Source organism: Micromys minutus, assembly GCF_963924665.1.
Source record: "Micromys minutus genome assembly, chromosome: 2".
NCBI classification, from domain to species: Eukaryota; Metazoa; Chordata; class Mammalia; order Rodentia; family Muridae; genus Micromys; species Micromys minutus.
The window spans coordinates 5,725,726-5,749,310 of record NC_137971.1 but is presented as its reverse complement, the minus strand read 5'-3'; the positions used below and the strand labels follow the sequence as shown (position 1 = coordinate 5,749,310).

Below are 23,585 nucleotides of genomic sequence, written 5' to 3'. Positions count from 1 at the left end.
AGACAGCCAGAGGACAGGCCTGAGACCACATTCTTTCCTTTTAACCAGGGGTCTCTCCTCTGGGTCATACTAAATTCCCATGGTTAACTGGGATGCACCCTTGCACACCACGCTCTGCCATACCTTTCTCTAGAACTCAGCTGAGTCACTGCATGAAGGAAAACACCACACAATCTTAGTTTAGAACCAACAGGTAACACGATCCCTGGGTACAGAATCTAGCATCTTAATTTTACAAACTATTCTATGTTAGAAATCCTCCAGTGGTGGATCCTACTTTTCTGTCTGCTTCCTTGCTTCCCCACCCCTCATCCCCAGTCCAAAACCAGCACCACTCCTTTCTCCTTCCTTCTCTTCCTCTTTCTGACCCAGAAGTCCTGCCTACTCACCCAGTGACTGGTTCCTTGAAATGTCTGTTTATTAGGGGAAGATCCTACCACAAAGGTGAGTTGGCCCCACACTTTTCTTAAAGACTCCACCACCTTATTCACTCCCATGAAAATGTCCTATGATCTTCGTCGTCCACTGTCTTGATAATGGTCATGACAAGGCCAGGGAACAGACCCTTCCTATGTGTGGCAGTACACTTAGTGTGACTCCAACTACAGAGAGAGCTACTGAGCCTAATGCCTTCAGTGGCTGGAAGGACTAACTCCTTGGTCTTTTGGGGACATTTTGTCTCTTCTGTTTTAAGATGATCTCCATGCAAGAGCTATCTTACAATAAAGACAATCCACACAAGTAATGAAAGAAGAAACACAGCAGCCCAATGATTCAAAAAAGGCCCATGAGAAACATGAGGCCCCCTGAGGAGTCCTACTACCCACACCCTCCTGACCCGGCAACCCAAGAGTCAACCAACAGCACGTTCAAGAAGACCACACTAAAAATGGTCACACTTGTGAATGTCCTGAGATACAGTCATATGAAATAAAAAGAACAGTACAGTGCAAATATAGATCCTACATGGTTCAACTAGCCCAAATCTACTTAATATCTAGTAGGCTGCATTGTAAACTTCAACAAGTGTAGGGATATGATAAATTGAACACTTACACTTCCGAGTCTCTAAATGTATAAGCCGAGAAGGTGCTGAATTTCTGGGGCTCACCCACTTATGGTTTGGGGTTCTAACACCCACAAGTAGATGTGCTGGTTACTGACAAATGACACAGGACTTTCTGCACAGTCTAAGAATTTACAACAACCTCTCACCCTGCAGAGCCAAAGAAAAGCCAAGACAGTCAAGGCCAGACTAGCTTAAGTCACTGAAACTCAGAAGTGGAGCAGAGAGCTGCACAGATGAGCAAATGTTCTGAGAGAAAGCTAAAGGCATCTCACACTTCTATACAAATAATTGATAAAGGGTCAGGCAGCATGGAGGTACTTCTGTAGTGGGTTGGCTGCTTATATTCTAATGCTAACCTGGGGCCCCTAAGACTGGCTGCCCCAGAGAGTCGATGAATGACCATGCCCCCAAGTTATTTCAGATTGATAAATAAAGATGCTAACAGCCAATAGCTGGGCAGAAGAGATATGGGTGGGGGTTATGTTTCTTAGGCCTGGGTGACAGGAGGACCACAAGGAAGAAGGTACAGAAGAGGAGGAAGGAGAAGCAGCCATGGGTCAAGAAAGTGTGGCCCTGAGGGCTGCCCAATTGGAACATAGTGAAGAGTAATAAGTCGGGGTTATCCATAGGAAAGTAGACTCTAACAGTATGGAGGGTAGGCACTGCCCAGCTATTGTGCTTTTTAGGGCTTATTGTAAATATTACGGCTGTGTGTCTTTCATCCAGGAACTCAATAACCCAAAGCTGGGAAGACCCAGGGCCACCTCCACTCACCAGGGAAATGGTGCCTTCGTTAGAGAGAAGGTAGCACAGACTGGCAGCCTTCCGCACCAGCTGCTCCTGGCTGATCAGGTTGCCGGAACCGCCAGCAGACCCTCCGGAGCCCCTCTTATTCAGGACGGCATAAATGCTGCAAGCTGAGGAAATACAGGGAACCTGGAGTCACCAGTGCCGGGTCTCAAAGAGATAGTTTGACTCTAAATTACAAATAGAGCCTATTAACAAATGGAAAAAAAAAAAAAAAAAAAAAAGTCTGCAGTTGCTGGAGAAATTTAAATAGAGTCCCAAAGAATCCCATTCCGTGAGGTCCCAGCTGAGAAAGCTCGGTCCCTCTGTTCTCCCCACAACTCTCTTAATTCACCTCTACAGTATGAAACTCAGTACTAAGCAGTGTAATTTGGTAGACAACCTTTCCACCAGAGTAAACTCCAGTGGTGCATTCTCTACAGCAAGGGGCTGGAGCACGGGACATCAGGGATCACTCTGGGATCCCGCCCTAACTTACCTATGATGGCTTCCATGATGAAGACATGAAGTACCCCATTGCTGTAGAAGTTGAGTTCAAAGACTGATGGGACAGTTGTGCTGGGGGTAATAAAAAATTCATCTTTCCTGCTAGTGTGGGTGATTGTGACACAGTTCCCCAGAAGCTGAATAGCATGCATGACTACATCTTCTGAATTCCCAGAGAAGCCTAGGTCGAAGTCTCGAGCTAGGACTTCCTCCTTCATCACAAAGAAGTCTTCCACCAGTGTGGAGAGGTGGATTCCCTGGAGAGAGAAAAATGGGTTGTGGCATCAGAAAGTCTGACTTCCCCAGATTTTCATCCTGCTATGGCCGTCCTGCTGACACCCACAGAGACACTCCCAGACCAGCAACAGGAGCAAGTAGGAAAGGCACTGAGAAGCTGCTCCCCAGGAATGTCACAAACTGAGCACAAGGGAATGAGAGGCAGCAGGACAGCAGTGCAGAGAGTTCCTGAGGATTACCTTCACTTTAAACAGTTGCCAGCATGTTTGAAGAGTGTCACAATGAACACGGCACACAGAAGAGTGTCACAACGAACACGGCACACAGAAGAGTGTCACAACGAACACGGCACACAGAAGAGTGTCACAACGAACACGGCACACAGAAGAGTGTCACAATGAACACGGCACACAGAAGAGTGTCACAATGAACACGGCACACAGAAGAGTGTCACAATGAACACGGCACACAGAAGAGTGTCACAACGAACACGGCACACAGAAGAGTGTCACAATGAACACGACAGACAGGGTGTCCCCATAGCAGAACTACACAAGCTCTGTGGAAGGACAGAGGGCTCTGACACAAGAGCAGACTGCCTGGAAACTCTTCCCCAGCAGAATGCACACTGTCCTGACAGCCTTATCTACATACTAGGGCCACCATAATGGTGTCCTTCCATGTTGTATTAGGTCTGGCCCTTTCCCTCACTGGGCTGTGAGGCTCAGGGCAGGATGCTTAGCTTCTGTCTCTGTTCATCTCATAGTGTCAGCCTAGAACAGGCCGACAAACCCCCAGGCTTCCTGCCGAAAAGCATTAAGGAGCATGAAGACGTACCTGCCTGTGTCTGTAGAGGAGCAGACAGGCTACTATGTGGGTGGACATGATGGCACAGGACTTGCTGGCGGCTGGAAAGAAGCAGAGTGTTAGCTGGCCTTGCTCTAACTCTCACCGGGCTTTGATAGCGCTTAGCTTTAAACAGAAGCATGTGGAGCTAAGCACCTCTCCTACTATGGTCCCTGACAGTGTGGTTTACAGTACAAATACAAGTGGATTTGACAGTGTCCTGGTACAATAACTTCAGAACAACTACTGGTCATGAGGCCACATTCTAAGACAGATCCACCTTCACCCAGAGCAAAAGACTAAGTCAGTAAACAAAGTGTCTTTAATGAAATACCAAGACCCAACATGCAGGCCCACTCTGGAGCCCCTAAAGGGGCCTGAACTCTGTGCCTTGGCATGCCGTGGGCTGCACCCTTATTTTCCTGTCCCTGTGGGTCCCTACGGTGTAAAAGCCAATGTACAAGAGCAGGGAAACAGTAGGTCTGAAGTCGCATTAGGACTCCAGTCCTAACGTCTACACTGATTAATGTCATGACCAGTGTTGCTCTCAGGTCCTCAAGAGCACTGCAGTGCACAATGCTGTGACTTGGGTTTCAGGACAGCAGGGTGGTGGCCGCCTCACCAGCTGCTGCTTTGTCAGTCTGGTGGCACTGATGCCTCAGGACAAAAGCAGACGTTGTGAGCGTGTAGAACCACTAAGGGCTCCGTCTACACCCTACAGCTAAGACAGCCACTCAGTACTCACTGAGCAAAAGGCCTCTTTGGTCAGAGGTGATTCAGATACCCACTATAAGCCCAGATGTCAGAGCATAGAACAGTTCAGGCACAGTCCCAAGTAAGACCCAAGTCAGCTCGACACAGCATGCTTTAAAGGCAGAAGAATCAGGGATGAGCACCTGCTCTGTCAGACATCTTACGGTGTTCGTTGTATTTTGAGCCCCACCCACCCCTCGCTGTCACAACCCATGCAGTAGGTGATGGACTCTGAAGAACCACCCTGGTGGAGTTCCAAATGAGTGCTGCCTGCTCTGCTCCATGTGCCGTGTGAGCAGAAAGTGTGGAGCTGTACTTACTGAAGAGAATGTGCTCGGCCAGGTTTGCAATCAGCCTTCTCCGGAAGGCTTCGTCTGCTGTGTTTCTGGACTCGTTACTGGACATGTCTTCATGTTCAGCAGCACCGTCATTCGGTCTGAAAAGGTTAAGTCAGCCTCTGCAGCCCCACTGCAACTTCCCCTTTATCTGTGAGATGGCATGTGTTTCTGTTGCCCAGACTCCCTAAAACTCACTGCGTGGACGAGGCCGGCCTCCGGTCTATAGCATATCCCTGCCTTCCGGCTGCTGGCCTGGCATACGCAAGGCTACACCCAGCTGTATGCTTAAGGCACATACTACAGAACTAATTTCTAAATTATGAATAACTCTGATCACCACACATTTTAAATTTAAATGATAAACAGATACTTCTCTGGGTTGTTTTCCTCTACAATGTAGAGTCTAATTTTTTGTCCAGACAGAATACTTCATTTATTAATCACTGAATAGTCTATATCACTTCCAAACTAACTAGCAGAATGAATGCAGAAAACAAATGTTTTAAAACAGCTGAAAACTCTAAATTTATGACTCTAAATTGCAATGCATTTTCAGTTCTAGAAAATTCAGTTATTATCAAGCATTTTTGTATGCATGTCACAATATACATAACCCAAGCAACCACCAAAAAATAAAATAAAATAAAAATCCAGTTCACACATTTAAAAACATCAATCATATAATTCAACAATATTCACAAAATCAAAAAGGTTTTATGCATAATTAAGCAAAGCCTACACACACACACACACACACACACACAGAGACAGACAGACAGACAGACAGATGGGGAGAGTGCACATCTCCACATCTTTTATCAAATCACAAATGGTACTGCAATGAGACAGGAGAAAGAGCTCTTCCTGCTGCCCTGCAGTGCAGGGAGGATTACAGGACAGCTGAGTTTCCACAGGGCCCCACAGCCTACCTTGAAGGAAGGATTGCTGGTAACAGTGCTTGCTCCAGAGAAAGGGGGGCAGACACAGGTTTCTGACTTTGGCCTTCTAAATATTCCTGGAAATTTTTTTAAAAGGGAAAAAAAAATCCTTCATAACAACATATAAACTATATTTTGATGATCTTCAAAAGTTAAAAGAAACTGCTTAAAAAGCAAAGCTGTGGGGCTGTGCCTTGGCACACTCTCACCTTCAAGGAAAACGGCTGTGCAAAGTCCACCCGGACATATCCATAGTTTTTCCGCAGCATTCTGATAACGCCTCTCGCCACACTCCAGAGGCTCTCATTCTTCTTGGGCTTGCCCTAAAGGTGACAGTGAAGAGGAAGGGTGTTCTGCTGCTGTTTCTTTTGAGACAGGGTCTCATCATGCTATTCAAACCAATTCTCCTGCAGCCTCCCAGCTGCTGAGAGATAGCCATGAGACTCTACGCTTGGCTAGAATAATTTTTAGTAAAAATCTGAGTTTCAACTTGGAAAAAAATGGTAAGTAAAGAAAGAAAAGTAAATGAGTGGGAGCCAGTGGTTCGGGCCACACTCACAGCCCCCTGGGGTCCACAGGCTCAGGGTGAACATGTCTGATTGCTTTAGCCAAACGTGGCAGAAAATGTCTAGTGTTCAAAGATGCTCACAGATACATTTTGTCATTCAAGGAAGAAAACTAAACAAAAAGAAATAGTTATGCTAGTATATTTAGTACACATTCACACAATTCACAAAGATGCAGCTACAGAAGAGAGAAGGACAAACCAGCACACTGTCCTGGGAAAGAGCTCTCGAAGGACTGAGGAGGACAGAGGTGACTGACCTGAAGGGGGGGGGTCACTAGAGTCTAAGATACACTGAGCAGCTGAGCACCAATCAGCCTCATGGTGTCCTCTCTACTAATGAGACATTTAACATGTCACCCCACAAGTGCATGTACTGTTGAAAGCCATTAGCAGCTAAAATCCCAGGCATACCCCTTACTTTTTAAAGCCTCATGTTGTCAATTGGCCTCAAACTCCTGACACTTTGGAAACAGAACCTTTGAGGAACATCCTTCGCCCAAGACTTCCACTGTACGTAATAAAACCGAATGCCCCGGCACTCACACACTGCACTCAGACTGGTCAGCTGGCGAGGCCATTTGGTAATATGCCTCACATGTGGGCTCACATGTGGGCAGTACTTATGAACTGAGTACACTCAGGCTCACATGTGAGCTCTTCCTTAGCATGCACATACCAAAGTGAACCCTAAAAGGCTCTAAGGGAAGTATGTTGAGATTTCTTTTGAAGAGCTGTTTTAGTGACAATTTTAGAATTTTGGTGCCCTTAAAAAAAAACATAGAAATACTGTAAGAATGTTTTCATTTTAATCCCAGGTGTGGGATGTGGGGCTGCTTCAGACGGTCCACAGCAGCTGACAGTGATTTGCCCCGTGCTCAGCTGGGGAGTGGTTCTGCCAGCTGCAGGTAGTTTCTGTGACTGTGTGCCATTTGGGATTTGGGAGTCTCAGAGCACCACATGAGACTCTTCCACAGGCTGACAGAGGAGATGAAGGCAACTCACCACGCCCACCCAGGCAGGTTTCAGACTGGCAACAAAAGCCATGTTTAGCAACGTGCCGTCATTAAATGATCAGCAAGACGGTGTCATTAGGTATGTAAAACCTGGGAAGGCCAGGACGGCCTTGTGCAGGCTGGCTCCTTACCAACTGCTCGCCGTTGTAGTGACCTTCGATGATCCGGTCATATGAGATGCCCACAGGTATGACAAGTATGTCAGGGATGGTGTTGGACGACAGAGTATCCACTACCACTGACAGCAGCCCTGCTCGGGCACAGGAGGTCTTGCCACTGCGGGAGCGGGTGCCTTCCAGGAAGATCTCCAGGAACTGCTGCTGTCGGAGGAGCTCAACTATATGCTGAGATACAAGAGAATGAGACATGAGCATAAGACTAAGCAACTCAGATGAGCGCAGGACAATTAAATCCTAACACACACACACACACACACACACACACACACACACAAACACAGGATAACTTCCCCAATAACCTAACATTTCCCCACATCCATTATAGCCAGGGATCCTGGCAAAGCTGCACTTGGGTGACCACACACAATGACCACCCACAACGATGCAGTAACCTCCCAAACCCAACGTCTCTGTCGCTCTCCTGTGACAGCTAACGCTGTGGCGTTGAGGACAATTAAAGGCCATACGCACCCCATGGAGCAACGCTCTGTACAGAATGTCTTTGCGTCCATCTGGGGTTTCGTCGAGCCTCCGCCTTATGAAAAAGCCCCCAAGCTTGTGAATCAAGGTACTGCAAGTTCAAGAATGCACAAGTTATTTATAAGGAAAAACGTAGACTCAAATGTCAAGATGTTCCAAAGCACTGGCACCCAGACAGAAGCACACGTGTCACTTGGATGCTGACAGCGGAGACGCAGGGTTCCTGTCTGTGTAGCTGACGGGTTTCACCCACCCCTCAGCCTTCAATATATCTGACAAAACTATCTTTTTACCACCTTTCATTTCAATCAAGCCGACTCACCTGAAGATGGGGATGTTGAGATTATTGCCCGAGGCAATGTACGGGGCCTTGATGTTGTGGCAGAAGAGGATGAAGGTGAGCAGCAGGTAGTCAATATGGGATCTGTGCACCGGCAGAAACAAGAGTGGCAGATTTGTCTAGGGCAGAAGGAAGCCACAGTGTTAAGGCTCAGTTAACCTTCAGTCCTACTTTGTCTGGTTACAGTCACCCTTCACTGGTCAATCAATGACTATCTACAAACACGCTCCAGTAATTCCTCAGTGCCTACAGAGTACACAGAAGCTCGCTACTCCAACAAAAGCAACCAGTGAACCAGTGGGGGAACACACAACAGTTCAAGCTGACCCACACCTAGCTGAGAGGAGGCCTTCGTCATGATAATGAGCAGAGGGTTCTAGAACCAGGAGGGTTGATGTTTCCCCTCTACCTGTGCCTCTATGTCCCTGTGTATAAAACAAGATTGTGTGACTTAGTGTTGAGGTTTGTTGCAAGGTAAATAGCAAAAGGAATTCTACACATTTTTATGAAGTTTTCACAAAGGGTGTGGGAGGATCGGGGTTTCCAAATGGGTTCAAAGGGCTAAGAGCACAGAGGAGACATCCTGGAAGCACTGCATACACACGAGACACGGCGTGATGGGGCACAGAATCCACACATCAGAAAATGAAGTGGCAGAGCACGAAAATCCTACCTCGGTTGCAGCTTTCACCATCTCGAGCTGACCCTTGTGAATCTGGATGTTCCAGAAGAAGCTGTTGAAGAGCTTTAGCAACACCCAGCCAGTCAGCCTGACAGAGAGAAAACACCTGAATCTGTGTGTACGTAGACAGACGAGTACGTTATAAATCTGCACAGTTTACTTCTGCATATGAATCTGTATGTACACAGACGTATGTTATAAATCTGCACAGTTTACTTCTGCATATGAATCTGTACGTACACAGACATGTATGTTATAAATCTGCACAGTTTACTTCTGCATATGAATCTGTATGTACACAGTCGTATGTTATAAATCTGCAGTTTACTTCTGCATATGAATCTGTATGTACACAGACGTATGTTATAAATCTGCACAGTTTACTTCTGCATATGAATCTGTATGTACACAGTCGTATGTTATAAATCTGCAGTTTACTTCTGCATATGAATCTGTATGTACACAGATGTGTATGTTATAAATCTGCACAGTTTACTTCTGCATATGAATCTGTATGTACACAGACGTGTATGTTATAAATCTGCACAGTTTACTTCTGCATATGAATCTGTATGTACACAGACGTGTATGTTATAAATCTGCACAGTTTACTTCTGCATCACTCAGCTTCTGGATCTACAACCAAGAAGTACTTGTAAATTTCATTGTAAATTAAAATTTGTAAAAGTACTTGTAAAACGTATTGCAAATTGAAAAACACATGTGTGTACCCTTAGGTATCTCAACTGAAGAACAGGTATTAAAGCAGACACCGTCCCACAAGTCTCTGCTGGTTCTGGACAATGACCATGTTTCTCTCACTTAAGCACTTCAACGGTGGCGTCCAGGCTAACTTAGTGACCAAAAGGATCCTTCTAAGGACACGGATGTGTGAGGCTTGACTTAGCCATTTCAGGGGAACAGAGGACACCCATAACAGACCAGATGCTAGTCACTAGCATGGGTAAAAGCAGCCCAAAGCCTCCGTGTGCTCCGGGTGCTAACTCACAAGGAAGATTTAACACTGAACATGTAACCCTTCGTTCACATGTCTCCCTTGATGGAGGAAAGAAAAATCCAACAGCTCCAATTTCTTTGTCGGAAACAGGCTGGTTCCAGCCTCCAGCGACCCTAACCCTCTAATACCTGATCATCCCTGGGGAGACGGTAGCAACCATTTCCTGAAGGATCTTCCTGGCTTTCCTTCTCACTCTCTGGGTGGCTTTGCACTGCTGCTGGGCAGATCCGTCCGGGTTCAACTCTGCAGCCACTTGGGCAATTGCCTCTTGGACTCTGATTTGAAAGTCAAAGTCAGACAATGAAACAGATTCTATGTAACAGGATATATTGATATTTTTCCAAACTACAGACATAAATTAATATAATGGAAAAATAGAATAAAATGTTTGTTGACTTTAATATGCAGAAAATACATGGTCTTTTCAATATGTGGTATAGCAGCAAGAGAGAAAACACAAGTTAGGACCAAAACTGATGGCCAGAGCCAGGAGACATGGCTCAGTGGTCAAGAACATGTGTTGTTCCTGCAGAAGACCAGAGTTTGATTCCCAGCACCTACATCGGGCAGCTCACAACGGCTCCAAGGGACTGGCCATTCCCAGAGCCTCCTCCTGTATACAGACACATGCTCCTACAGACACACATAACAGTAATGATGCCTTTAAAATGGTGGGCATCCTAGTTCTCACCCGAAGCCCCACTTAGAAATCTGGACAGACCTAAGACTCTCCTCAGATCACTGACTGACTGCTATGGAACTAAATGTTACACTTTAACAAAGCAAGGGAAAAGAAGGCTACCCTGTGTACATAACCCACGACACAGCACAGACTCAAAGTACATGCAGACTTCATGAAAATGGATTGTGCAATCTAGTAGTGACCCAGTATAATAAACAAAGGAAAACAAACTGCCACCAAAAGTCAGAAGTAGCGCATGACTCTTCTTCAGCAATCACCACGTGCCATTTGTTTATATCTCTGCCTCACTAGATCTGCATGTAAAGCTCTGAGAAGCACTGAAACAGACCTAGTGTTACCTTTTCTTTCCTCCTTTTGAGCGTCACTTTACAAAGGCAGAGCTCACCGATGAGGGGCAGAGTGTGCCACAGGAAAGGCTCACCCCACTGCTGCAGTTACTGAAGGTTTTAAGCATTTCGGGCACAGGCCTAGCATGCTTCTCTAGGTGTCTGATGTGATATCTCTATTGTCAACTATTCAGTAGTTCATTTAACATGTTTTTCTGAGTTCTTACAGTGCCTAGTACTTTTGGGGTTAAAGCCACAACTCCCCACAAAGCTACAAACAAACATTATGAATTCCAAGTTTCAGTTACCCCATCTCTGGCCTCTAACTCCAGCTACACCTCCGAGGTGGGCCACTCAGGCAGAGAAGAGAAACTCTCAAACTCCACACTGTGAGGCTCAGAAAACCACCCCTGAAATATGGAGCAAGATGAACTTCTGTAAAAGTAAATGGAAGGCCTTGGAAACTGCCTAGCCTTCGAAGTCTCTGTGATCTCTTGACCTAAGACACTGGAAGGGGCTCTCTGGAATTCCCTCATCTGATGGATAACTTTTCCCTCAAGAGACAGAATTATCTGAAACTCCTAGAATCCAGATAAGCAGGGAGGGAGGGCTGCCACTGTGGGACTAAAAGTACAGGCAGCATCAGCTGCCTTCATCTAGTCTTCTGAGGGAGGCTTGCAGCCACGTGGACAACCTAATCCCTGTCCCCAGTGAGGTGCTGTTGCTCATTTCTCCCTCAGAGAGAACTCTGTCCCGGCTGTTCTCTCCCCTAGCTCGCTCAGAATCCCCTGAAGTTATTTACTGCACCTCAAAATCATCTAACCCTCCCAATTTCCTTTTCCCTGAGGCTACTCCAGTGTCTCACTGCCTCATTAGACAGTTGCTTTTCTGGGGTTGGTGCACATTAATGAAGGTGTGAAGCTCCTTCCCTTGATAGTCTGCTGGTGTCAGGCTCTCTGGAAGTTTCTCAGAGAGCAAATTTCCAAAGATTCTAGCAATGGCTTCCTACTGCAAGGACTTGGGTTTAAGTACTCAAACACCATCAGACAAACTACCAAATACTTCTCTTTGGGCTATCAAAACAGAAAATGGGTTGCCTCCAGTATTGGTCTTCCAGAAAATTGAATGGGGAACCCGAGGCATGTGTGTACCTGTCTCTAACACTGGCTCATGACTACTTCCATATTCTAGAAGCCTGGCCATTCCACAGTCCACAAACCAGGACTGTCCCTCAGTGGCAGTCTCTGCCACACATTCCTCTCCTGACTTCTGTGACTCAATAGCTAATGTTCAGAAATGCAAGCATTGCCCTAGAGATAGAAGCAGAGAAACCAACAGAAGAGGCTTAATTCCCATGTGGCCCCCCCATCACCACATCCGCCCCGTCCCCACTTTGTTAACAGTGGCCCCTCTCTCACCTGCTGCTGTTCAGGACATTGTCAGTGATACTGGTGGCAAACATGCCCTTATGGACATCTCGTTCTTGAACAAAAAGGATGTAAGAAAGGCGTCTTGCCAGCCATCCCCGGTGCCTGTAACACACATACACACACACACCTTCTCAGCAGGTGCTCAGGCACACCGCCACTGAATAGTGGTCTTCCACCCACAGAAAGAGTTTCTAGTCATTTATTCCAGCCAATGGCTCTAGAGGTCAGGATGCTACACAGCCATTTTGACGCATAATTGCTTTCATATATTCTCAGGTAAAACTTAAAACCTAGAAATTATTTATCATGCTTAAATTGTCTAATCTTGCTCAATGGTAACCCAAAAGGAAAGCCGGACTTCATCAATGGTACTACAAAGGCAAGGAAGTGGGGTGCTACCCATTAGCTGTGTGTGAGCAGGACTGTCTAAGGGAAATTCATTCTCTTGTAGGTGATGACTGTGTGGTGATTAGCTGGGACACAGAGAAGCACTCGGACTGTGTGGTAGCATACAGCGACACTGCTGAAGGTCAGTAACTCGGGCACTGTCTGTGACTAATTTGCTTGCATGTCTTCTGATTCCTCCTTTACTGTCTTTGTCTCCTGAAATCTTAGCTCACTATTGCATTCAATTGTGTTCAGTGAACTCTTCCAGATGGGTTTACGATACGTGCCCAAGCACTCTCCAAGAACCTTTGCAACTGCTGAAACATGGAGCGTGTGTGGAGGAGAGAGTGTGTGTGCATGCATGATTGTGCAAGCACCTGAGAGTGGAAGACAGGAACAGCACATGAGCAGGTGTGCGACAGGCCTGAACGTGTGCAGCACAGCACCTGTGCTTTCTAACACAGAAAGGCTGGGTGTTTCAGGAAAGATGTGTGGCCTTGGACTGTGGGTCTATGGAAAGCAGGCTCTAATCCAGGCAAGCGGGCCTCACCACCCTCAGACAAGGCCCTCTTCATGTACGTGCACCACAAAAATACGATAAAGCCCGACATTCTGTACAGTGGATGCACACTAACAAAAAGGGCATCCACACAGTAGAGATGCTCCAGTACTCTACAAAGTGGGCAGGTTCTTAATCATTTACTTTATTATTAAAGTACTGTGTTTGTGACTGTGAACGCTTGCCAGCAAGTGTACACACACACACAGGTGTGTGCATATGGCAGACAGAAGACTCTCCTTGCATCATGGGTCCCAGGAGGTCCCAGGAGATCATTAGGCTAAGCCAGTGGTTCTCAACCTTCCTAGTGCAGTGACCCTTTAATACAGTTCCTCATGCTCATGGTGTGGAGACACGCCCCCCCACCCCCATTATATCCGTGCTACTTTATAACTGTAATTTTGCTACTGTTATGAGCCATAATATGAACATTTAATATTTAATACGCAGGAAACCTGTTATGGGAAGACTATTAAAGGGTCTTTTGACCCCCAAAAGGATCATGCACCAGAGGTTGAGAACCACTACCTCATTGGCCACATTTATAATTTTTATCATATGACTTATGAAATAGTCAGAAGATATGAGACATTCAAACCTAGATCTTTTGTCAGAGAGATACTTCCTACTTCTTAGCAAAAGCTGATTATCTACATATGTTAAAGAATACCACAGGTGGCATTTACAGCACCCGGGGACAGCCCACAGTTGAACAGCAATTACCCTGACTCCTCCCAGAGGCTGTCCAACTTCTGATCTTTAGATGAAGTCCCCTGTATGAAAAACTCACATTCCATCCACTCTAAAAACCACAGGTACAGATTAAAGAACACTAGCTAGCATTACAGAATTTTACTTCTATGACTTATTGGAAGTATAAGAAAGGTCTTTTTACCTTGTGTGAGTTTCATTGATATAAATAACATTCCGCAAACCCAGAGATGGGATACTGGGGTTGAAAAACCTTTCCTATAAAAACAAAACGAATATAGACATGAATTCACAGCTGGAGTGATGGTCAAGAATCCCATGAATGCCTCTAGAAGACATTTAAAATCAAATGGCAGCAGGAATCACTGCTTCAAAACATGATTGAAGAAAACGCATGTTTTATTGTTTCACTGAATAGAACTTATACTTCAAAGACAGTTGCAAACTCAAGTTTTACATTGAAACCCTAAAACCAAAGGCAATGGTAGCTCTTCCCTTCCCACACCACTGCATCCTCCATCCCTACAGAGCGGGGACCCACAATCAGCTGCTATCACAGGAAGCCACAGCTTTCAATGCTCCCCAAATACAAAGTATCGTCCTAAATACTCAGTTAGTCCTGGGCTCTTGGCCCACAAGACACAAGAGAATTATTAGTACCACTGAATGGGTCAGAAAACGGAAGCTGCCAAAACTTGAGGAATCAATCTCAGAGCCTTCCATATCCTAAACTGACTGACCACCTGCTGTGGAAGTACAGCTAGCTCCCTGTCACTCTCTTTCCGGGACCTTGGAAACAGGCTATGTGAGCAAGACAGAAAGAGTCCAAAATAAATGCAAAAAATAAAAGTGTCAACAAGATACAAAAATCACTTAATGTCCACAGAAAACGGGTTTCAAAGAATAGGGGCAAATACTAAGAAGTATAAACACAGTTACTAACAACTTAAAGGAGCATGGAAGACCTCCAAGAAGAATGAAGTTCCTTCCTTACTACTGCCACACAGAAAGCAATAGCCTGTTACAATAGACCCACCCAACTCCAGACCATAGAATCACTACCCCAGTCACTCCCTGTGCAGCTCCAGCTTACAAGACACTGTAGCACGGCAGTTGCAACATTGTTTGGTGCAGAACCAAGTTAAGGTATTGTCTTGCACTCAAAATTAGAATTAGGTGAGAGGCCAGTCTAAAAAGAAAAGCCACCTGACCTTCTATTTAAACCTTCCTTTCCACTACCCTCTAAATCTGAAAGGGCTACACTCCTGGGCTGGCAATTTTCCTGCTCCTTCAGCTGTAACAAATCCTTGCACTGAGGCACTCACAGTCTAAAGAGAGCATCTCTACCAAGCCCTGTTCTTTAGCAGAGCTGGACAGTGGATAAGAACTCAGGCTCTGCCTAAAGCTTGCTAATGTTAGCAAACACCTAATGCCAGGCTCAGAACTGAACCTCCTGCCGAGAATTTACTCAGCACAGTTAGCACTCACAAGTTATAAACAACCTCTGTAAAAACAGTTTCTGAGTCCTAAGTATTTGGTCCGTCTCAGAAGAGCTTAACATCTATCACAACCCTTCAAAACTCTCACCTTCGAACGGAAGGGAAGGAAACCATTTGCTAACTCATCTCTCCACCAAATGCCATGAGAAGCTCACCTTTCACCCTGTCTGCTCTTCTCAAAGAATGCAGACGATGGTGTGGCATGTTTATTCCTCAACAAAAGAACAAAAACCAAGGACACTGTTGGGAGCAAAAGTCAGAGCCTAACTGGTACTGAGCACTCCATTTCTTTACCTAAAATGTTTGACTTATACACAGAGATCTCTGTTCTGAAGCAGTCAAATCCATTAAGACCAAAATCCAGAAAACTGAAAACCCTGTGCAGCAGAAAGGCATGGTGAACAGGAGGGTCCTTACCCAGCTCTGAGGCGTGCATGAATAGCAGCACCTTCCCACGAAGGGCCTCTTCCGGCTCATGAGGCTCTCCTTCCATTTCAGCGTTGCGGATCTGAAGAAGGTAGGTTTGAACCCACAGTCGACCTAGTAAACATAAGGTGGAAATGTATGCAAATGACAAGCATTGTTTTGATCCTCTTGGTCTGTTTCACATAGCAGAGAAAATGATGCTGTTCCATTGTTGGCAGGGTAATTGCCCGTGCCCAGAGTGTTCTTCACGGAAGGTATCTGGTTCCGCCACCATCACTTGGAGAAAAGGTTGGTACAGAAGAAAAAGTTCATTTCCTAAAAACAATCGTAGTTTGCAACAGCTGCTACGTGCTCAATACAGCATTCACAAGTGTAATTAGCAGAGCTGTGATGTTCACCTCAGGATGAATGGATAGAAAAATAGGGCATCCGTATTACCCAGTGGAACATTATTCAGCCAAAAAAAGGAACAAAAGCCAAAGAAGCTCCTTGTGTTAACAACAGCCCCGTACACAAAAGCAACTCCTGGCTTCTCTTATGAGAAGCTGAAAATGTCAACCTCACAGAAGCAGACAGAAGAGTAACCCAGAAGCCAAAGGGACTTCTGATAGTGGGATGAAGAATTCAGACTCCTGAATCCCTGCACTCTGTCAACCTTATGCCCTTTCAAAGCACACAGCCCTCCCACGGGAAAACCACGGAGGCCTGACACAGTGAGCAGGTGTTCTTACAATACTTTAGAAGAAAAACAAAGTATGTTTAGCAAGCGACATTCTCTTACCAAGAGCATTTAAAGCCCAGAACTTAAATCACGGAAGTATCATTTGACCAGAGTCAAACCCTGTCCTAAAGTTATTCTTTAACTTTCAGTTCATTGTTTTGCAGATCTCACTGATACGACTTTCTTAAAAACAACCTATTAATATAATTCTTTTGTTGAGGTATTTTAAATGCTCCATGTAATGCTGAAATAGTAATACCACCAGGAAATACGTGCTTTTCAACTAGTTTAATAAACAAGTTTCCTGTTTTTAGAGTTCACTTCCATTACAAAATGCAGGCTTACCAAATATAAGTTCAGTGGTAGATACTAAAAGGAAAAACTTTATAAGCACACTACACAAAACAATGGCTACTGTTTATGCCTCCATGTAAGAAATTTGCTTTTTAATGCAATTACTATTCTGAAATTTTCCATCCATTTTTTTTTTCTTCCCAATTAATACTCCTAAAAATGTTAAGCTATTCTCAGATTGTAAAAACAGCATCTCTAAGGGCTGGAAGCAGTTCCTGTGATGATGAATCTCTGCTTCACATCACTGCAAACATTTGAAGTGAGCTTTTCTGAAGGCTTCTCCTAAACTTACCCAGTCCTCGTTTGTGTGTTTACATCGGCCAAGGCTGTATTCTGACGAATTGGGCAGATAAGAAACGTCTATTGTGCCAACTGTCACTGAAGACTCCTCCATGTCACAACTCGCAAGTCCCAAGTCATGTGCTGTAACAAATAAGCACTAATCAAGGACGTATCCAGAGACAACACCAGGCCTCAAAATGTTGATTTCCTCACACATCTGCTCGGTAACAGGATATCAAATGAACCAACAGAGTTCGAGTAAAACTACAGCTTGATGGTAGACCGCTTACGGGGCCTGATGAGTTTACATGTCTGCTAAGCTGCCCTGATCTCAAAGGTCAGCATTCATATCCCAGTATTTCCTGGGCAAAACTAACAAGAACAGTCACTTGTAAAAATGAAGCCACTTCATAATCAGACACTTGTAATAATGCTGGCCTGCAACAAAATAATTATTTCACTTTTGTTAACAGCTGAGCAGTCCTGGGGAGGATGAAGACAAAGCCCTTTTATTATTTATCTATTTATTTATGAATATGTGCGCATTATATGCATATACAAACGGGAGCCTGAGGAGGCCATGTTTGTGAGCCTCCTGATGTGGGTGCTGGGAACCACACTCTGATCCTCTGAAAGATCAGCCAGCACTGCTAACCACTGAGCTGTATGTGTCTCCAGCTCCAGTGTAAGCGTACTCAGCTTTTTTTTTTAAGCCTTCTTATATAATCTTTATCATTTTAGCTGTTGGCTATTCCTCACCTAGCATTAAATTCTTCTCTTACTGTGAGAGAACAGTGTTCTCTATTCTAAGAGGAACACTAGGACTCTTTACAATCCCCACGTGGATTTGCTCCGATAACTGTTTAGCCTCAAAACAACATCTGTCCTTAGCCGGTCAGCATAAGCAATCAGCTGACACCGGAGACCAGTAAAGCAACGCACCTGGTGGGAAAGTTCTTTATTATAAAGATTCGACCCCCAGCTACCAACTTCCGGCTCAGAATGGCCACACAACAGGGGGAGCACGTTGCAGCCTGAGAAAAAAAATGAGGCGATCAGGGGGAGGAAAGGGAGGCTTGTGCCAACAGACTTCCACGCCTCGCTCCTCCGGCCCCACAGGGTTTACTTGAGGTCAAGCCAGATTCTTTTACAGGAGAGGGGAGGAGAATAAAAGAAAAAGAAAAAAATCCCAGAGGCTCCAGACAGCAGTGCTGAGCAGGGCAGAAGGCAAAATCTGACAGTCGGCCACAGGCAGAGACAAGTGGGCCCCTCCGGAGTTCAAGGCCCCGGCTGCACACCCCTCATGTGAATTTGGACAAATTGGTTAACTGCTACTCCTTGCTTTCCCCATCTGGAAAATGGGCACCGTGCCACCCGACTCGGCTGTCTTGAGCTGCAGGGGTCTCCATAGCACGCCCGGGACACCTCGGGGTGCACTGCGCTCAGCCCGATCACGTGTAGCTGCTGTCAGCGGGCAGTCCCAGGAGCCAGCTGCTCGCGGAGCCCCCCGGCTGCCTCGGTTTCGCTTCCCACCCCATGCCCGGGAGGAAGGGTGCTGGGATGGCAGCCCTACGGGTGCTGCCACTGCAGCCGGGTCCCAGGAGCAATACCATGCCCACCCCTCCCGGAGCCCGGCCCACTCCAGGGGAACCCCGAGAGTCCGGCCCGGACTCTTGCAAAGCCTCGGACGGGCCCAGGGAGAGCGGCGCCCACGCACCTGTCCCCGCGCTCCAGCCCAGCGGCGTCCCGCAGCCGCAGCCCGCACCGCGCTCCGCTCCACCCGCCCGGCAGCTCGCGCCGGGCCGCCCACAGCTGCCAGCGCTTCAGCTCTGCGCCTGCTGCAGCGGCGCGCCGCGATGACGTAGGCGGCGCGCGGTAGTGGCGTCTGGCTGCTGCCAGCCAGACCTTGAATAACGCACTTGGGTGAAGGGTACGGTGTGGATTCTGAGTACACCAGGGAGTGAGCCTGGTGGCTACAGTGCCGGTGCTACATGCTTCCTGCATCGATCGGTGGGTCTGTCTGTCATCTTCCTTGTGTGACCTCAGCTAGCCTGGGCGCCCGGATCAGCACCAGGCCATGTGGTGGAGTGGAGTCCATGCGGGCTCCGTGGGTTTAGGTGCTTGTGAGTGATCTTGCCCGTTTGTGTGTGAGACCTAGCTGAATTTGTGAAGGATGAGGAGGCAAGGTTTGCAAAGTGTAACGCTGTGAAATGTCTGCGTGACCGAGCCGCTACGGCGAAAAAAATGAAGGACAGGCAGTCAGGCTTGAAAGATACAAAGCCACCCGCCGAGGCAGGAAGACTCAAATGGTTTCCTTTGAGGTGTATTGGGCAGAGCGGTGTATGCGATGATTATGCTAAATGACCGTGTTCTGTCTTCCTAAGGGTGTTGAAATGTACATTTCAAAGGTTCTCACTCCAAAAATTGGTGAGTGAAATAATGCTATGCTAATTAGCTCAAGTTAGTTACTTTGTATTGTACTCATGAATCATTAACACTTCACACACAAACTATGACATTATTAAAATAACTTTTCTTTACCTCCCTTGAGCCATTTAAATGAAACTGCACTGAGCAGGAAGGGGCTCTTTTTCCATATTTGCCAACATTATTGACCAGGCTGATGCTTATCAAAAAGCATCAGCAATTTAAAATGAAAAAGGTGTATCACTCAACCCACATTAAATATGATGTCGGATCTGGGAACACAGAAATGGTTGAGACACGATCTCTGTCCTCGCTGCTATTGGTTCTTGTCCATCTATATGCTATCGGCCTAGTCTGCTCACATCAAATCTTTATGCACAGGTAACCCAATAAAAATATGCCCATAGCTCCCTTAGAATCCAAATGCCCAGCACATCAGGCATACAACCAAGAGGCTGCTCCTCTCCCACTGTTCCCCAGCAGTTGGCCCTGCTGTGGCCCTGAGATGTGATCTCTCTGCTTCTGCCTCTCACCCTGGCACTCTAGTCCCTGAACCGGTTCTCCTCTGTCATCACATCCCCCATGGCATCTCAACGATTAACCAGAACACCATGTCTCCTGGGGTCCTCATCAATCGGTATCAGACTGCCAGAGGGTCACAAACCCATGGTGGCAGTGCCTTACATCAGGGTCCTAATTAATATAGCAAGCACCCAATAAATACATGAAGCTGAGGCACAACAAGAAAAACTAGATTCTCTTAACTTGAACCTTTCTCTTTATAAACCCATCCTACAAAGCAAATATTCTCTTCTGGGAAACAACCCCAGAGAGTAGAAGTGGGTATTCATAGAATAAGCAAGGATCCTACCTTGATTTAGCCTCACACGTACCTTAGCAAAACAAACAAACAAACATACTTCACTAAGGCTCTCAAGGAATGTATATTGGCTACAAAGAATAATTTTGTATCCCAAAACATTGTGAAATTTTGTACACAGGATATGGGGCCCTAACAAAACAAAACTATGGAAGGAAAACAAGAAGAAAAGCCTTAGATTGATAAAGACGAAGAGAAATGAATTAAAAAGAATGACAGAGAAATTCTAAAATGTAAGCCATGTGGAAAGTCATGGTGTCTCTTCTTGCACAAGAGTTGCCATACATACAAATGTGGGTTGCCATGCTAAGTTCTGATTACATAACAAAAAATTGTTTTGGAAACTGGTGGCACCCTAAGCAATCTATTTTATCGGCAGAGTGATTTATAGTAACCAGTCTAGCCAGTCAAAGTGGAGCAACAGGGGTGAATTTTCTGCCTTGTTTAATACAACAAAAACCAAACAGGCAGTATAGAACAGTGACATTCAAAAATCGGGACGCCGTGTACCTGAGATGGACAGTCCCCAGGGGAGGAACACAGTGTGCTGAGCTCTGTGATTACATTGGTTTTTCACCTAGAGACAGTTCCAGAAAGAAGGAACTCGAAGACGTTTAGGTTAGACTGAAAAGAAGAGAATTGAGAGACTATGGGTGTCAAAGCTGGAGCTGAGGACCAGAAAGGAAAAGGCTATGTGGCAAACGGAGCCATAGAGACCTGCAGCACATGTCAGGAAGCTATCCACATGCAGGGAAGAATGACACAGAAACATGAAGAGAAGACATAACACTCACTGTGGCTTGCACAAGATAGAAACTATTCTTGTTCCTACAAGTCAGGGTTAGAAGATTCTCATCTTCAAAGAGGCTGGAAACCTCGTTCATGACATAAATGATCTCACCTCAGTGGCAGAGCAAAATTAGCCCTACAATAAAGTCATATTGTGGTCATGTTTAACAAATCTTAAAACCCAGTCCCGCCCCCTAGCCCTTGGCCGATTGCAAAAGCAATCACCAAGAATAAAGCATGAGAATGCTTACAGGGAATAAAATTTTAAAATACCCTGCATCTCACAAACTGAAATTCTCAGTGTTATCAAATTGAAATTTTGCATTCAAAATTTCATGCAAAAAGAAAATAACAGGAAAGAGTGATACACAGCAGAAATGGGGAGTCCCATAAATCGAGAATGCTAGAGATATAGTTAATAGCAAGTAAAGGAAAGACATGGTAACATGCATGAAGTCACCCATTCCATCTACAGCACCACATAAGAGTAGGTGTGGCAATACAGACCTTGAATGCCTGCACATAGGAAGAGGCAGAGGGTCAGAAGTTCAAAGTCATCCTCTACTATAAGGTGACTTTAATGCCAGCTAGGCCACAAGAGACACCTTCTTCAAAAAAAGAAAATTCAAACCAAACCCAGACCCTGTAAAAGCATTGAGATTTTGTAAAATATATAAACATGTACATACACACCTATGATGAATTAACAGCAGGTTAAAAGTTACCAAAAAGTAAAATAAATTACTTTAAAACACTGTGTCAGAACTTGGTATAATGCAGCACTGGGAAGCCAGAAATAAGTAATGAACAGGAATGGCATCCGGGGACTTGGGCTGGGTACATGTGATAGATATCCCTGAGGGAAGGAGAAAGCTACACACTGAAAGAAGTCATATCTTGTAGAACCAGGCTGTAAGAACTGTCACTGACTTCCAGGCAAACAACAAAATGCTATATATTGAAATCTGAATCTACACAAAGGAGTTACAGGAGCTTAAGGACCCCAGCGTAAATTTTTTTTAAAGTAACCTCTGAAAGATAGCAGACTACTTACAACAAAACTAAAACGATACACTGTGCAGTTTATAGTATATATAACTAACATGTGTGACCAGAGCAGAGAAGACAACTACACAGAGACAGAAGGTGAAGGAGAAAGGACTGGAATTCAAGCTTTTCTCACACTAAGATCTACATTCTCCCAGTATTTACACTGCCTGTTGAATAGTCCCTCTTTAAAAGGCTTCCCTTGGTGATCTAAAGGAACCTGAAGACATTTGTTCCAGTTGCTACTGATCCACCTGGATACTGATCCACAAATGTATATATTTCTCCACAAACCAATAGTATTAACTGAATTCAAAAACCCAGTCTCATAGTAGCCATGGCATTGCTTGATCTAAAATACAACAATTATTCTAGAAAATTCCACTAGAAGAGATCTTCATCATAGAATGATGAAGAGGCCCATGCTCCCCCCCCCCCCATCTTTTCTCCAGGCTCCTTTTGGGTATTCAGATTCGGTAAATATTTATAAAGCCACTGCATTATGCCAGGAACTCCGCTGTAAAAATAGTTTTAACAAGACAGACCTTCTTCTCTAGAGTCTATCATCCGGCATACTTACTCAACTCCTGTTTAATAATTGTTCCCAGAAAGATTCAAAACGGCTTCTAGCTCTGTGGCTTGCAGCTTCTAGATTCCCCTAGTCTCTCTCCCTGAGAGAGCCGCTGGTTTAATATCTTTTCTTTCCCTCTGGTTTTATTCAGGATGATCTTTTGGGAGACTCTAAGAAAGGAATGAAACAAGGTTGTCTAAGCCAATTATGATAATCTCATTCCAGAATATTGCAACTGTTGCTGCAGCCAAGAAGATCACGTGACCTAGTAGTCCAGGGCAATGTGACCTAAAAGAAAAGCAACTGTGAGGATTGCCCCAGCACTGCTCTCCCAGTTAAAGGGACACAGCAGGCATTGCTGCACCCTGCTTCCTGCTGTAGCTGCCTAGCTGCCCACAGGTTCTTACCTATGAGCCACTAACATGTGACATGATTCTGTCACTCGCCAGCAAAGGCACATCTGCTTTGACTTTAATTGTGGGCAAGTTTCTTGCTGCTAGAATGGTTCAACCAGTTGGACAAAATAAACACACACACACACACACACATACACAAGAGAAGGACATGGGAAACAGGCTAAGGGCTGGCAGTGGGAAGGGTGGACGTAATGTCTCTCAGAAGCTACCTCATGCCGTAGGGGACTAAACATCCCTGACTCACTTTGAACACATTCGAAGCACTGCAAGGACCTCACTTTCCCCGAAAGTTGCTCCATCACC

General features: G+C 45.5%; 1 protein-coding gene across 4 annotated transcripts in view; it reads right to left on the bottom strand.

Annotated features, from left to right (window-relative positions):
- Positions 1–23,084, bottom strand: part of GPAM (glycerol-3-phosphate acyltransferase, mitochondrial) — a 32,193-nt gene extending 9,109 nt beyond the window's left edge. The window contains exons 1-17 of one of the 4 annotated variants that reach the window (XM_080912580.1): positions 22,876–23,084; positions 18,095–18,186; positions 17,163–17,293; positions 15,787–15,909; positions 14,055–14,128; positions 12,202–12,315; positions 9,883–10,029; positions 8,728–8,824; positions 8,037–8,173; positions 7,706–7,805; positions 7,187–7,399; positions 5,684–5,797; positions 5,466–5,551; positions 4,519–4,634; positions 3,437–3,507; positions 2,355–2,619; positions 1,844–1,986 (exon numbers count right to left, since the gene is read on the bottom strand). In XM_080912580.1, the coding sequence (XP_080768706.1) occupies positions 1,844–1,986; positions 2,355–2,619; positions 3,437–3,507; positions 4,519–4,634; positions 5,466–5,551; positions 5,684–5,797; positions 7,187–7,399; positions 7,706–7,805; positions 8,037–8,173; positions 8,728–8,824; positions 9,883–10,029; positions 12,202–12,315; positions 14,055–14,128; positions 15,787–15,909; positions 17,163–17,264 (1,902 nt within the window). In that variant the 5' untranslated portion in view covers positions 17,265–17,293; positions 18,095–18,186; positions 22,876–23,084. Of the gene's footprint in view, positions 1–1,843; positions 1,987–2,354; positions 2,620–3,436; positions 3,508–4,518; positions 4,635–5,465; positions 5,552–5,683; positions 5,798–7,186; positions 7,400–7,705; positions 7,806–8,036; positions 8,174–8,727; positions 8,825–9,882; positions 10,030–12,201; positions 12,316–14,054; positions 14,129–15,786; positions 15,910–17,162; positions 17,294–18,094; positions 18,187–18,869; positions 19,005–22,875 lie in introns of those variants that run through there. The other 3 variants (XM_080912582.1, XM_080912581.1, XM_080912583.1) reach the window with 3 other exon arrangements.
- Positions 23,085–23,585: the final 501 nt, after the last annotated feature.